The following is a 12,754-nucleotide window of genomic DNA, read 5'->3' as shown; positions in this document are numbered from 1 at the left end:
AAGATATTTCCCAATCTTTTCTATTTCCCACCGTACTTATTTCTCGCTTTCTCTGTACATGTGAAGTACATCTGTTTTAAATGTGAAACTCGGGTAGATTTTGCGATCAATGATCTCATTTGGAACGAATAGTCATTTGAGCTGACGAAACGACCATCTAGGTTTGACTTGGGTAAGCTGTGGGTTAATGGGTTTCTTTCGTCAAAAACGGGAAATCATTCTTGTATGGGGTAAATTTTCGGTCCATTGCAGATGTAACTCCTTTTCTAACTCGAAATCATCAGTGATTATCATCGTTACATTTTACGAGGAAAGTTCTGGCTCTTTTGATTGAGCCTCATCGTTGGCCGTATAAACCTAGTAGCAAAATTTAGGATGACTATCGCTCAGAAATTGGCTTTTCTATGTGTAGTAGACCACCCCAAATTGTACTACAAACACGTTTTTTATTTGCAAAAAATTTAGAAATCATTCTAGTTTTGAAGCGTCGCAATCCCATTTTTAATTTACGTTTAATTGTAAGATTAGTTTCCTAGTTGATAATTGTCATAATGCCAGCTTTTGCGTGGCTTTTAATTTCGTTACCTCATTGAAAATCTATCATTTTTTAAAGTAGCTCTTAGTCAATAGTTTTTGATGCAGCCAAATTAGATTGTTCGCATTTTAGCTATAGGAGAGCACAAAAAGACCGAGGTGTTCATTTTAGCATTTCACTGAAATTGTTGTCAAAAGCACAGATGTTATAAATATTACCACTGTGGATTAAATTTCAGACTTTTATCATACGCATGATGAGCATATGAGCTTTTAACGTTTTAATTATAGCCTTTTGTCAAATTTCTTGCACAATGCGTGCTCTTTTTTGTTTGTTCTCCGGCTGTGCTCTTGTCTGGCACGATGTCTGGCTGTGTGTGTTGCAGGGTGCGTGTGGAACTACGTGCGTGCCTCCATGACTATACACCCTTTCCTCCCTCCCTTCATTGATTCTAAAGACACACACTTGCTAGTTGACGGCTGCTACGTCAACAACGTTCCCGGTTGGTTACCCCCAACCCCCTACCTCACGCATTTGTTTCCTTTTACCCACTGACAAGGTTTCGCAACGTTTGGATAACACCAATTTATTGCTTGTTTGAATATTCATGACAATTGATAACGGTCTATTCTAGTTGTGTTGCCTGATGCGACTCAATAGCTGTTTCTAACGAAACTTTTTACGGGAAAAAGGAAACGGTGCTATGCAACCAGTGTGTTCAAATCCGAGAAACACTCATACAATCGAAGCTATTGGAACTGTTTCCTCTTAAATGTCACTCAAAGGAATGGCGAAGTGAGCTTCGAAGAGCTGAAATTGTTGAAAGTTGATATCAATGATGAGATTTTTTTGGAGCGTCGTGTGTTGTTGGGGAAACAGTTTCAAATTCAGAGTTTAGTTCAAGCCCAGGCTTCGCTTGGTTAATGGAAAATGCGGATCGAACAAATCCATGGCTATTGAAATTGGGCAGCATATCATCTCAATGTTTTTGTTTCGCAAACTTGGGCTAACAAATCATGAAAATTTGGCCACTGCGCTTAATAGTTTCTTGGTGACCACGACACTCCCTGCTTGTCTTAAATATGTCTAATTCGCATGACAGTGGTTGCTCGCTCAAAATTTCTCTGTTCGTTTTTGTTGATTCTTTGTTAAATCGTTTGTTGTTGATGTTCACGTTGCTTGATCTTGACTGTTCCCCGACTTTCCCCAGAAATTTGTGCTCACAACCTTAATGTCATCAGTCGCTTATGAATGAATATGAGCACAGAGATGGAGTATTATGATGCAGCCATAGATGAATGGAAATGCATCAGAAATATGGGGTTGCAAATACATTCGAAACTCTTAAAGTTTTTTTTGTGCAAGATAAGTAATGATATTGCACTGTAAATCAGCTAATCTCAAAATTAATAGGGCGCAATAAAGTATTATGCATTTAACTTTGCACGAAAGGGGAAATTGTATGGAATCCCCTTCTCAGCCTGTGAGAGGTACTGGAATCTTATTGATACTTGATGGATTCTCAAATACAGACGGACGCGTATGCCTGTGTGGTAATTTTTTTTATTTCACTAGATTGCACAAAAAAATCAACTGAGTGAAACGTATTTGAAAAAGTGAAATCAAGCTAGTATAGTTTCTCTAGCAGAAAAGAAAACAAAAATTAACCGCCTAAATGTTGCCAAACGACAAAAAGAAAGTCTGAATTCAAATTCTGTCATACTGAAATCAAATTGCAAACAAAAATGTCTTTCGAGTAACATTGCTCTTGAAGCTCTAGCCTAGGCGAGCTCTTTAATTTCAATTGAACATTGCATTCTGATTTTAGATTTTGATACGTGGGCGCAGAAATCATTTTACCGAGCTGAGTAATTTTTAAACTTTTTTTTAAAAAGGTTGTTCTTGATTAACGTCTACATGGTCAAGAGTTAGTCAGAACGAAAATAGAAGGTCTGATTTATACCAAACCTTACTGACATTTGTTTCCTGTCTTTTTTTAATTGCTCTCAAACGAAGTTTGTAGCAATTATATTAGTCCTGTCCGTCTTTGTTTATGCGATTTTTCGCTTGACCGATTTTTCGTTTGACTCATGTGATGTTTCGTCCTCAAAAACAGCTTAAACATGTAACGCGCAGCGGGTATTAAGTGCACTTAGAGCCTTTCAGTTCACTAGTCTCCAAGTATGCGAATCACAAAAACTGTTTTGGAGACATACCTATGGTGTGAAGGGCGGTCCTTAGACGTTAACCCCCCACAACCCCCCACCCCCCACATCAGCCCCCTCTCACTTCACCCCCTCCCAATCCCCACCCCTCTACACCGTTCAGGCCGGAAGGGGCCGTGCAGCCAAAAAACCCCCTCCCACCCCAACCCCCCCCCCTCCCCCCACTGTTGCCACCCCCATCACCCCCCACCCGCGCTGCTCTCACCTCACGTCCTTTCAATTGAGCTTAGCTAGCCTCACTAAACCGTGGCTAGCTACTAACGAAGCCAAATGCTCGCCGTTCGTTTGAGATCAATTCGCCCGACTTTAGTCGGTTATGATTATTTATTGTAATGTTTTGTCCCGTAGCGTTGGAAATTAATTAAAAGTTTTGGATGACAATTTTGTTTCTTTTGTGCGTTCCGTGATTTGTTAATTACAGCTGCGAAGCTGTAAGCTGAGCGTAGCTATATTGCGGTGCCCTTGGTTGTTTTTGTTTCGTCGTCTGACGCTCTCTTTTCGTTTTACATTTGTTCACATAGCAAAGCTGAAAAAGTTTTCTGAATGACTTCTTCCTCTCACTAACGGCATTTGCGCTCGTGACGTCATTTCTCACTCTCTTTAGCGAAAGTGTTTAGGTTATTTGCGTGATTAGTTTTTGATCATACTTGACTTACCTCACTCAATAAAATGACTTTTGCACTTTAAACATTAAGTTTAATTTGAATTTGTTTAAGGTCAAAGGAACTCATATGTGCAGTAAAGGTCAGTAATAAGAGGCTTCTGTGGAATGAATTTTAACAAGCTTTATTAATTTTTCGCTGAATGTTTTTTAGCCTAGTTTTTTGAGCGGTGTCGATTTTTTTTTTCAATTTAGATCTGTATCAGTTTCTATCTCTATTATATGGCACGCAGGTCTTCTTTCGCATCTATTCCGGCAATCTGCCGCCTATGTTTTTTAACCTAAAACTTTGTTTGTAAGTTTTTAATTGCTCTCTGTTTGTACGTTATTATTTGCTCTCAAACAAAGTTTTATTAGCAATTGAATTATAGCTTTGGTCTTTTTAATGCGATTTTTCGCTTGATCGATTTTTCGTCTGGGGCTTTGACTTTTTAACACCTGATTTATGTGTGATATAAATTTTCTGGTTCTGAATTTAAGACGCTAACTTCATTTGAACCAGTATTTAAAATTTTGACGCAAATTATATGAAAATTGTATGAAATTGTGAGTTTCCATATCAAAGCTTATTAAAATAATAAGCGCTATACAAAGCTCTCATACCACTATCATTTTAAGCATCTTGTGACATTTTATGTATGTTTCTGCATTCTGTATAGGTTTTTAGGTCAACTTCGTCTCTGAAGTTAATTCTAAATTGAGAATGTGAACTGTAAATGAAATTGAAGAGAGGTCACAAGCGTTATAAATATAAGTTTTTTTTCTTATTTAGAAGACATTAGTGTTTGAAATTTGATTTGAAAGTGAGGATTATTTGACATCAAGAATATTTTAAATTGCAGTTCTTTTTCCATAGTCTTGGGATTTTTTAAACTAACGGGCCTAAAAGTCTAGTTCGTTTCTATTTTCCGGCAATCTGCTGGCTATGTTTTGTTAATTTTTATTGCTAAAAAGAAGGCCGCGGAATGAATTCAACAACATGAATTTTTTTGCTGGAAGCACATGCGGTTATTTTGCTGGCTGTATCTGTAACTTCATTTCATTTCTGCATCTGTTGCTATCTGATTTAGTAACTCGCTCGTAAGACGTCAGTCTTTCTCAACTGTATTGGGTCTAGCTATATTTTATTGATCTGTTTTTTAATCTTTTAAAAATTTTATTTAATGCAAGCAAATTTTTTCATCGTTAAGCAAAACGGAAACGAATAGGGCGTTGTTGTATCTGCACTGGACCATACAAATTTACTGGACCAGAATTTGTACTCTAGACCGCTCTTAATCATTCTATTTCACTAACATCTTGTGTTAATGAAACCAATTTCTCAACTTAATGTTAGATATCAAAATTTTTGTTTCTTATATCAACTAATTACTGAACTGAAACATGCATGTATTTGTTAGTTCACTGTCATGTGAGTTGTTGTGCGATTGTTTTTTCACGTTAGTTTTGCAATCAAAGTTATCAGTATCCTTCTTTTGACATGCTTGTGCCTTGTTCCGCAGAGAATATGATAAAATGCTCAACCGCAGGGTCAAGGTTCCGATTTTAAAGGGAAATTTTGTTGTTAGCAAAAGCTTAGCACGCCCATTGTTTCAATTCCTATATGTGGAAAATGTGGCCTGCTAGAAACTTGGGGGTACTGTTCTTTGATTGTGAACTAATCTCCTGCTTTTCATCAATTTCAAAAACAAGTGTAAAATTGTATCAACAATGGTGAATCATGAATGTGTTTAGCTGATGTAATGAAGGAACTGTGGAATCCGAAGAGGGTGATTGCGGTCGACGTGGGAAGTCAGGACAGCCAGAACCTGACCAACTACGGAGATCATCTTAGTGGGTGGTGGGTACTTGCTAAAAAATGGAACCCATTCTCTACTGAACGCATTCGGGTTAGCTGAACTTTTTCAATCATTTCGCAAAAATAATTTGCGGAAAAAGTTACTGTTTATTATTTCTCTTCGAATTATTGTTGTTTAATTGCTCTCGAATGAGAAGCAATTATTGTAAACGTGTGTCTTTTTTTTAGGCTACAGCCACTGAGCTAAATTGCCCCGCCTGTCGTTCAAGAACAATTTTTCCGACCTTAGTTGGTTTATGTTTCATATTTCTTGTTGTTTAATGTTTCTCTTCAAAGTACTAAAATGTTCCAAATATTTGGCGCAAATTGCTTTTTATCGTTTTATAGAGAATTTTTTGAATTTTGTTGAGAACTTTTGGTTTTTTTCCTTCGTCATTAACCTAATCTTTGCTCAGTTTTTTTCAGTATCAACCTTTTATATCGTGTTTCATTTTGGTACTATTTTGTTGTGAACTACCTGTATTTATAGTACAAAGTCTTCCAAAAGTTCTGTTGGAGTCGCAACTTAATTAAATTTTATCTGATGCTTGTCGGTTTTTGTCAGTTAGGTTTTCCATGTAATTTTTTTGGTTATTGTTTCAAAATGTGTAGTGTAATCGACTAGGAGGTGCATCAGGTCAATGAGGATGATCAGTTTTCTTCATCAATTCGTTTCCGGAATTCTTCCGGCGATGTTTTTTTGTTTCGTCTGACGCTCCTTTTTTGTTTTATTTTGTTCACAAACCAAAGCTGAAATTTAGTTTTCTCCATGACTTCTTCCTCTCGCTGACAGCATATGCGCGCGTAACGTCATTTCTCACTTTCTAGAAAAAGTTTTTAGCGTATTTGCGTGATTAGATTTTGACAAACTCACTCAATAAAGTTACTTTTGCTTTTTAAAACTTAAATTTATTTGAATTCGTTTTAGGAAACCATAAGTGTAATAAGGGTTCCTAATAACAAAGCGTCTACCGAATGAATTTTAACAAGCTTTTTAATTTTATTGCTAATTTTTTTTTAATTGCTCTCAACCGAAGTTTTTAGCAATTATATTAGTCCTGTAGGTCTTTGTCGGACGCTTTTGTCTTCTCGTCCTCAAAAATGGGATAAACAGGTAGCTCCCAGCGGCATTAAGGGCTCTTAGAGCCTTTCAGCTCTGTTCTGGATTTTTATGATGTTTTGGAGACTTATACGTATGGTGTGAAGGGCGGTTCTTAGAGGTTGAAGATGCCCCCACTGTTGACCCCCCCCACTATTGCCCACTACCACTGCCTCCCCCATCAGCAGTCTGATGCCCCCCCCCCCCCTCACGTGGCTACGTTGAAACAATCGATCGCTAAAACACGCAATTTTATACTAATTTTCACATTTTTTTCAATTTTTTTTTTAAAGTTTTCGTCACTTTCTGAGTTCTTCCAGCCCTAGGGGTCAAGGAACCTCCTCTAGGGTTTTATAATAGGTCACTGCATAGTTTCTAGTGGTAGTGAATGGTTTCAACATTTTAACATCACGAATTTTATTTTTTTTTGACAAACGGTGCACATTTTTTCATTTTTTTGCACATTTTCCATTTTTCACGTCTTTCGAGACGCAGGGGTCAGAAAACGTCCTTACGGGTTTGATAGTAAGTTACTTAAAAAGTTCTATCTGCCCTGGAATAGCTTTCATTTTTTTAATATCACAAATATTAGCGATTTTTTTTAATGAAAGTTGCTTTTTTTAAGTTTTTTGAAAATGTCTGTCGGTTTTTAGGTTTTTCCAGCCTCAAGAACCGAGCAACCTCCTCTAGTGTTTGACAATAGGTTACTAAAGGGTATAGTTTCTAAATGTTATGGAATGTTTTTCAAGATTTCAACACTACGAATTTTTGCATTTTTTCATTTTCATTTTTTCAAAAACTTTCAATTTTTTTTTCAATTTTTTTTGGCATTTATCGTCATTATTCAGATTTTTCAGCCTAACAGAAAATCTCGTTAGGGTTTGATAATAAGTTACTGGAAATTGTTCTTTGGCCATGGATTATCTTCAACTTTTATTACCACAATTTTTACCGAATTTGTGATGCAACTTGCTATTTTTTTTAAAGTTTTTTGATAATTTTTAAATCATTTTTTAGATTTCTCCAGCCCCAAGAGCCAATGAACCTCCTGGGGTATGATATTACTGCATAGTTTCATTGTGTAATTGACGAATTTTCAAGATAGATTTTGATATAACGAAATTAAGCAATTTTTTTAAAAATGTGTTGCAATTTTTAAATTTTTTGAAATTTTCTGTCGTTTTTTAGGTTCCTCGGGCCTCAAGAGCCACATAACCTCCTCTAGTGTTTAAATATAGTTTAGTGCATAGCTTCTAGGTGTAATGGAATGTTCTTTAAGATTTAATATAAGCAATTTTTTGAAAAATTTTTGCAATCTTTTCAATTTTTTTTAATCTTTTTGCAATTTTAGCAATTTTTTGATAAAATTTAATTTTTTTTCCAAATTTTTGGAAAACTATTATGTTCCTAGTTTATGGATATTTATGAACCACTGAAACTATAAAAAGCTTGAAAAAGGAATATTGGATAGTCTCTTTTGACTATGAATTTGTTTTGAAGATTTTAATATATTTTAGCAAGATTTCTTTAATATTTGCGATTGTTTTCAAAATGTTCGAATATTTTTGTCCTTTTCTGAGTTTAACGATCATTACTGACCAACGAAGCTATTCCAGAATGTTTCAGAGGTGTAACTTTACATAACTCCGGAGTCAAAAATTAGTTTTGAAACTTTTCACTGCGAAATCTGGAAGCTTTTCTTTTAAATTTTGCAATATTTTGCAATTTTTTAAAATAACAGTTTCTTAATTGATTTATTTACTGACAAGGTTAGAAAACTAAAAGTTGCAGAGTCGAATCAAGCTAAAGTTAGCTTCACTAAACCGTAGCTAGCTACTGAGGAAGCCAACCGCTCTTTGGTCGTTTGAGAGCAATTCGCCCGACGTTAGTCTGTTATGTTTTAGATAGCTTTTTGTGCAGCGTCGATAAATTTTCCAACTTATAGCTGTTTCTGTTTTCATCTGTACTATAAGGCACGCAAGTCTATTTGGCAGCTGTTCTGGCAATCTGCTGGCTTTGTTTTTGTTTTTTTTGACATATATCTAACTTTTTTGTCGTCCATTTTTTTTTAAATTTTTGTTCTCATGGTTAAATGAAGATAATTGATAACTGTCTTTGCAATTAATTGCTCTCAAACAAAGTGTTTAGCAGTTATATTAATCTTTTTTTATTTTGTGCAATTTTTGATCTACAAATGTTTTATCTGATCGGTATTTGCATTACAACCAATTTTTTGTGACTTATCTTGAGAAAACGGATAAACTGGTTGCCGAGCAGCTCTTTCAGAGCCTTTTAGTCTCTAATTAAGCATTTCATCGAAACTGTAGAGTTGACATCAATTCATTACGTGAAGGTAATTCTGCGAGTTTTTTTTTTCCTATTTGTTTATCTAAATGTGTTCTCAATTTATTTTTCTAAGCATTACTGTTACTGTTTTTTTTTGTTTTTTTTTGAACTCCAATACATATTGAGTAATTTTGAACTTCTTGACATTTTTCCATCATTTTTTGTTTTTGCTTCTCAGTTAGTATCGTGTCTAATGACATCTTTTTAAAATAAGATTCGGCTAGGTTGATCAGCTTTTTTAAATAGTGCAATTACTTCGACGCCTATAAACAATTCCCAAGGTAGCGACTAGAAAGGATGAAACACCTGTTATCGTGGATCCAGTTATTTGGATAGTGTGGCATTTCTGTGACACCAAATATAATCCGCAAATCATTTTACAAACAGGTTTTGCTCATTTCTCGCTACCGCTCGCTTTCTCTTGAATGTTGTTTTATGCGTACATTTATTGTTCGGTTTCCATTTTCAAAGGTTCCAGAAATTATTTTAAATCGCAACCATGTAAATTAAAGTAACCACTTGGTTAATGTTACATATGACAAATTATGGATCAAGCAAAGTATCCTTTGAAAAAATTCCAAATTTTCTGTTGCTTATTTTGGAAAGACGTCAGCTGTTCTTCACTGCATTATATTAAGAGTGCTATGAACAACAGGTCTCTAGAACAATAATGTCTCTAATCCTATCATTTTTCAATGAAATTTGATTAAATTTATTGACTGAAAGCGTCAGTGTTTTTTCGAATTAGGGATGGAACTTCATTTAGGGATGCTAATTGCTAAGCTACTTTATCTGGAGTAGCGATTTGAGGCAACTACAGATGAAATATGAACCTTTTTTTGCAATATGCGAACTATGTTTTAATGGCGCAAAAAAGATTTAAAATGTTCGCTACATTTTGAGCGCATGTTTCTGATTTTATAGATATTTCTAACAAATTTAAACTGAAAAATTTTGGTGGGTGGAATAAATCAGCTCTTAGTAGACTTGCTTCAATACATCACCTACTATATCTAATTTTATCTTTAATTATATGCTAATATCTTTATTTAAATATATCTTATTATATCTTTAATTATATGTTAATATCATTAATAAAATATAAGTTTTGAATGGAAGGTTGTTCTATAGCTATTTGAATTTTGCGCTCATCTCTAGGTCCCTGGCATGGAGGAGATCCAATCGAGACTAGCCTATGTTTTGTGCAAGAAACAGCTGGATGAGGTGAAGAACTCTGCCTACTGTGATTACGTCAGACCGCCCATCGACAGGTTAGTAGTGAAAATTGCGGTTTGGTTTTTAGCAGAAAACATTTAAACTAACAACATAAAAGTGAGGTCAAGTACCTGGACGCTCAAGTGCCCAATCGTTCATTAATTGCTCCCAAACGTCTTTACTGCTATTATTTTTATCCGTTTTTAATAGCCGCCGTCAGCCTCTCAGCGGCTATTATTTAGGCGCTCTCCTTTTTTTTACAATTAATAGAATTTGTAAAAAATTTTTTTTAGAATTCATAGAATTTGAATCGTATTGGAGCGCTGTCTTTTTTAAGATTCGAAGAGGCTTTATGGTTTTCTGTTTTTAAGATTCACAGAGGCTTTATGGTTTTCTGTTTTTTTTGGTAAGTGAGCGAGCAAGACAGCCGGGGAAGTTCAGAGAGTGAATAAAGTTCGAAAAAGTTGTTTCATTTAACAAATTCGAAAAGCGGAGAAGAGAGAGAGAGAGAGAGAGAGAGAGAGAGAGAGAGAGAGAGAGAGAGAGAGAGAGAGGTTCTTTTGTTCATGCCTTCTTTTGAAACAGAACGATAAATGTAGGTGTGAAAAAATTTTAGCTAAGCGATCAAATTTTTTTGTTCACGTGCGGCTTTTTCCAAGTGGTTTTTTGTGTTTTTTTTACTTCTACGTTGTCTAAACGGTTATTTCAGACTAAAGTTGTGATTTTCAAGTTGTTTTGACAGCGTTATGAAGGTGTTTGGTATTTAATGGAAGTTTTACTCAAATTTGAAGGTTTTTTTAAACTAATTCTCTCGTTTTAAGGCTATTTCCTTTAGCATTTTTTTTGTGCCAATTGTGTATTTTATTGCTTTTACTTTCAACTGAATATAAGCTTAATGCTCGTAGGCAGTTTTTTTCTTAAATTAAATACAGGTTCTTTGGTACCAAGCAAATTCGCTTTTTTCAAAATTAGATGTTTTTGTGCTTTTTTCGGCTTGTCCAAATTTGTGTGAGCAATTAAAATTTCTTTATTACTTAAAATATTGCTTTCTTTTTGTCTTTGTACTTGTACTTCTTTGATGCTCACTGCGATCAGAAACTAGATATTCGGCGGGGCGCTGTTTGGCGAAGATATCTTCGAGTCGTTTCCGAACAAAATGAACAAACATTTGCTTTCTCACCGGTGGTTTTTTGTTCAAATGCTGCATTTTGGCGTCAATATTTTTTTCAGTATTTTTGATAGAATTTTTTTCTAAATGGTTTTCCTGATCCAGTCACAGTCTATTCTAGGTCCAGTTTTCTGTTTATCAATTAAAATTCTTTGAATTGTAGGTCAGGACTTTTTCCTGCTATGGTTTTTTTAAGTTCTGTTTACACATTTTCATGATGTTTGAAGTCAAATTGGAGTGATGATATTGGTCGAAACAGGAGGTGGAGCGAAAACGCGAGTGGTTTTGCGGCGTGAAATGTTTTCGCTCGAATTTTTAAGTACAGTGAGAAATTGATGCTTAACAAAATTCGCTTTCAACTTCTGACTTATTTCACTCACTGTTTCAACTGAATGGATTTCAATTTTTTCGCTGTTTGAATTACATAATGTAGTCAAAAGAGCAGAATCAAAAGAAACTGGATAAACATAAAGCCCAGTCATTAAGTCATAGTGCATTGGGTTATCAAAATTCGTTAAAGCGATTGCTAGCTGGCATTATTATTATGCTTAATAGTCCTCGGTTTACAATTTGAATCAAGTGTAGTTTTAGGGTTTATCCGAATATGCAGAATTTACACATCAAATAAGAATATTTTGACACTTCTGTCAATTTCTATCTTTTTTCTTTTTCTGTTTAAATCCCAATGGGCGTTTCAAGTGTTAAAGTTTGATCACCTCAGTCACCTATTTCCAGCATCACGAAGCCCCAGCTGGCTGCTAGCAAAGGCAACCGCCCGACAATCGTTTGTTAGCAGATCGCCCGATGTTTGTCGGTTATGATTATTGATTGCTCTCAAACCATTCTTTTTAGCAATTGTCGTAGTCACGTTGGTATTTTGCGGTTTTTATTTGCCACGGAGCGAAAGCTTGTTCTCTGCTTGGTTTTCTATGACTCGAAGAGGTGTTAGTTTTCTTAAGTGTTTTAACCAGAGGAAGTATTTGTCCAAGCGGCGTTTTCACCTGAATGCGACAGTGATTAAAATTGTATTATGAACTAATTTTTCCTGAGCGAGAGAAGCCTTTTGTTCATGCGCTGCGTTGAATAAAAGTTTTTTTGACTTAGAATAAAAGTTGGAATCTGAAATCAGAAACTGGCTTTTTGATAACTTTGTCATTGGTTTCAGTGGTCGTTTTTAACTAGGAGTATCAACCCTTTAAGGTATGGCTATTATCTGGCAATCTGCTGGCTATTTTATAAAACTGTACAAATACTAATTCGACTATGGCGTTTTTAATTCATTTTTTGCTTTGGTTTGATTTGCTAGAATATAGTTTTTGTACACCATCAGGTGTTATATTTTCGTTTCATTGATGGTTTGTTTTTTTTCGCGGTAAGTTTTACAAATTCCTAAAATTTTTGTTTGATAGTTGCGATTTAAACAATCTTTTGACCTTTTTGGCACGTTATATCGTTTCTGATTCTTCTAATTCTGTTGCCACTGATCTATTGTTTTATATTTTAGATATGTTGGCTATATAATTTTATGGATTCACCAAATAGCTAAATAATGAATCGCTAGGTTTGGAATTGTTTTTGTTCTACTCTTTACTACTAAGTGCTTTCGATTTGATTTTTGTTTTTAGAAATTATGAAGATGGCTTTTTTACTATTTTGTTAAAATATGTT

At 35.0% G+C, this 12,754-nt stretch overlaps 1 protein-coding gene across 7 annotated transcripts in view; it reads left to right on the top strand.

Moving 5' to 3' along the window:
• The window catches only part of LOC142343213 (patatin-like phospholipase domain-containing protein 7), a 189,956-nt gene that overhangs the window by 166,016 nt on the left and 11,186 nt on the right, over positions 1-12,754 (top strand). For 6 of the 7 annotated variants that reach the window (XM_075394961.1, XM_075394958.1, XM_075394962.1 and 3 more), the window contains 2 exons: positions 5,156-5,310; positions 9,862-9,974. In XM_075394961.1, coding sequence (XP_075251076.1) covers positions 5,156-5,310; positions 9,862-9,974 — 268 coding nt within the window. Of the gene's footprint in view, positions 1-920; positions 1,038-5,155; positions 5,311-9,861; positions 9,975-12,754 lie in introns of all 7 variants that reach the window. The other variant, XM_075394957.1, reaches the window with a different exon arrangement.

This window comes from Convolutriloba macropyga, chromosome 7, assembly GCF_964194025.1.
Source record: "Convolutriloba macropyga chromosome 7, txConMacr16.3, whole genome shotgun sequence".
Lineage (NCBI taxonomy): Eukaryota > Metazoa > Xenacoelomorpha > Acoela > Convolutidae > Convolutriloba > Convolutriloba macropyga.
The sequence above is the reverse complement of the archived record's forward strand: the minus strand, read 5'-3'. Positions and strand labels throughout refer to the sequence as shown.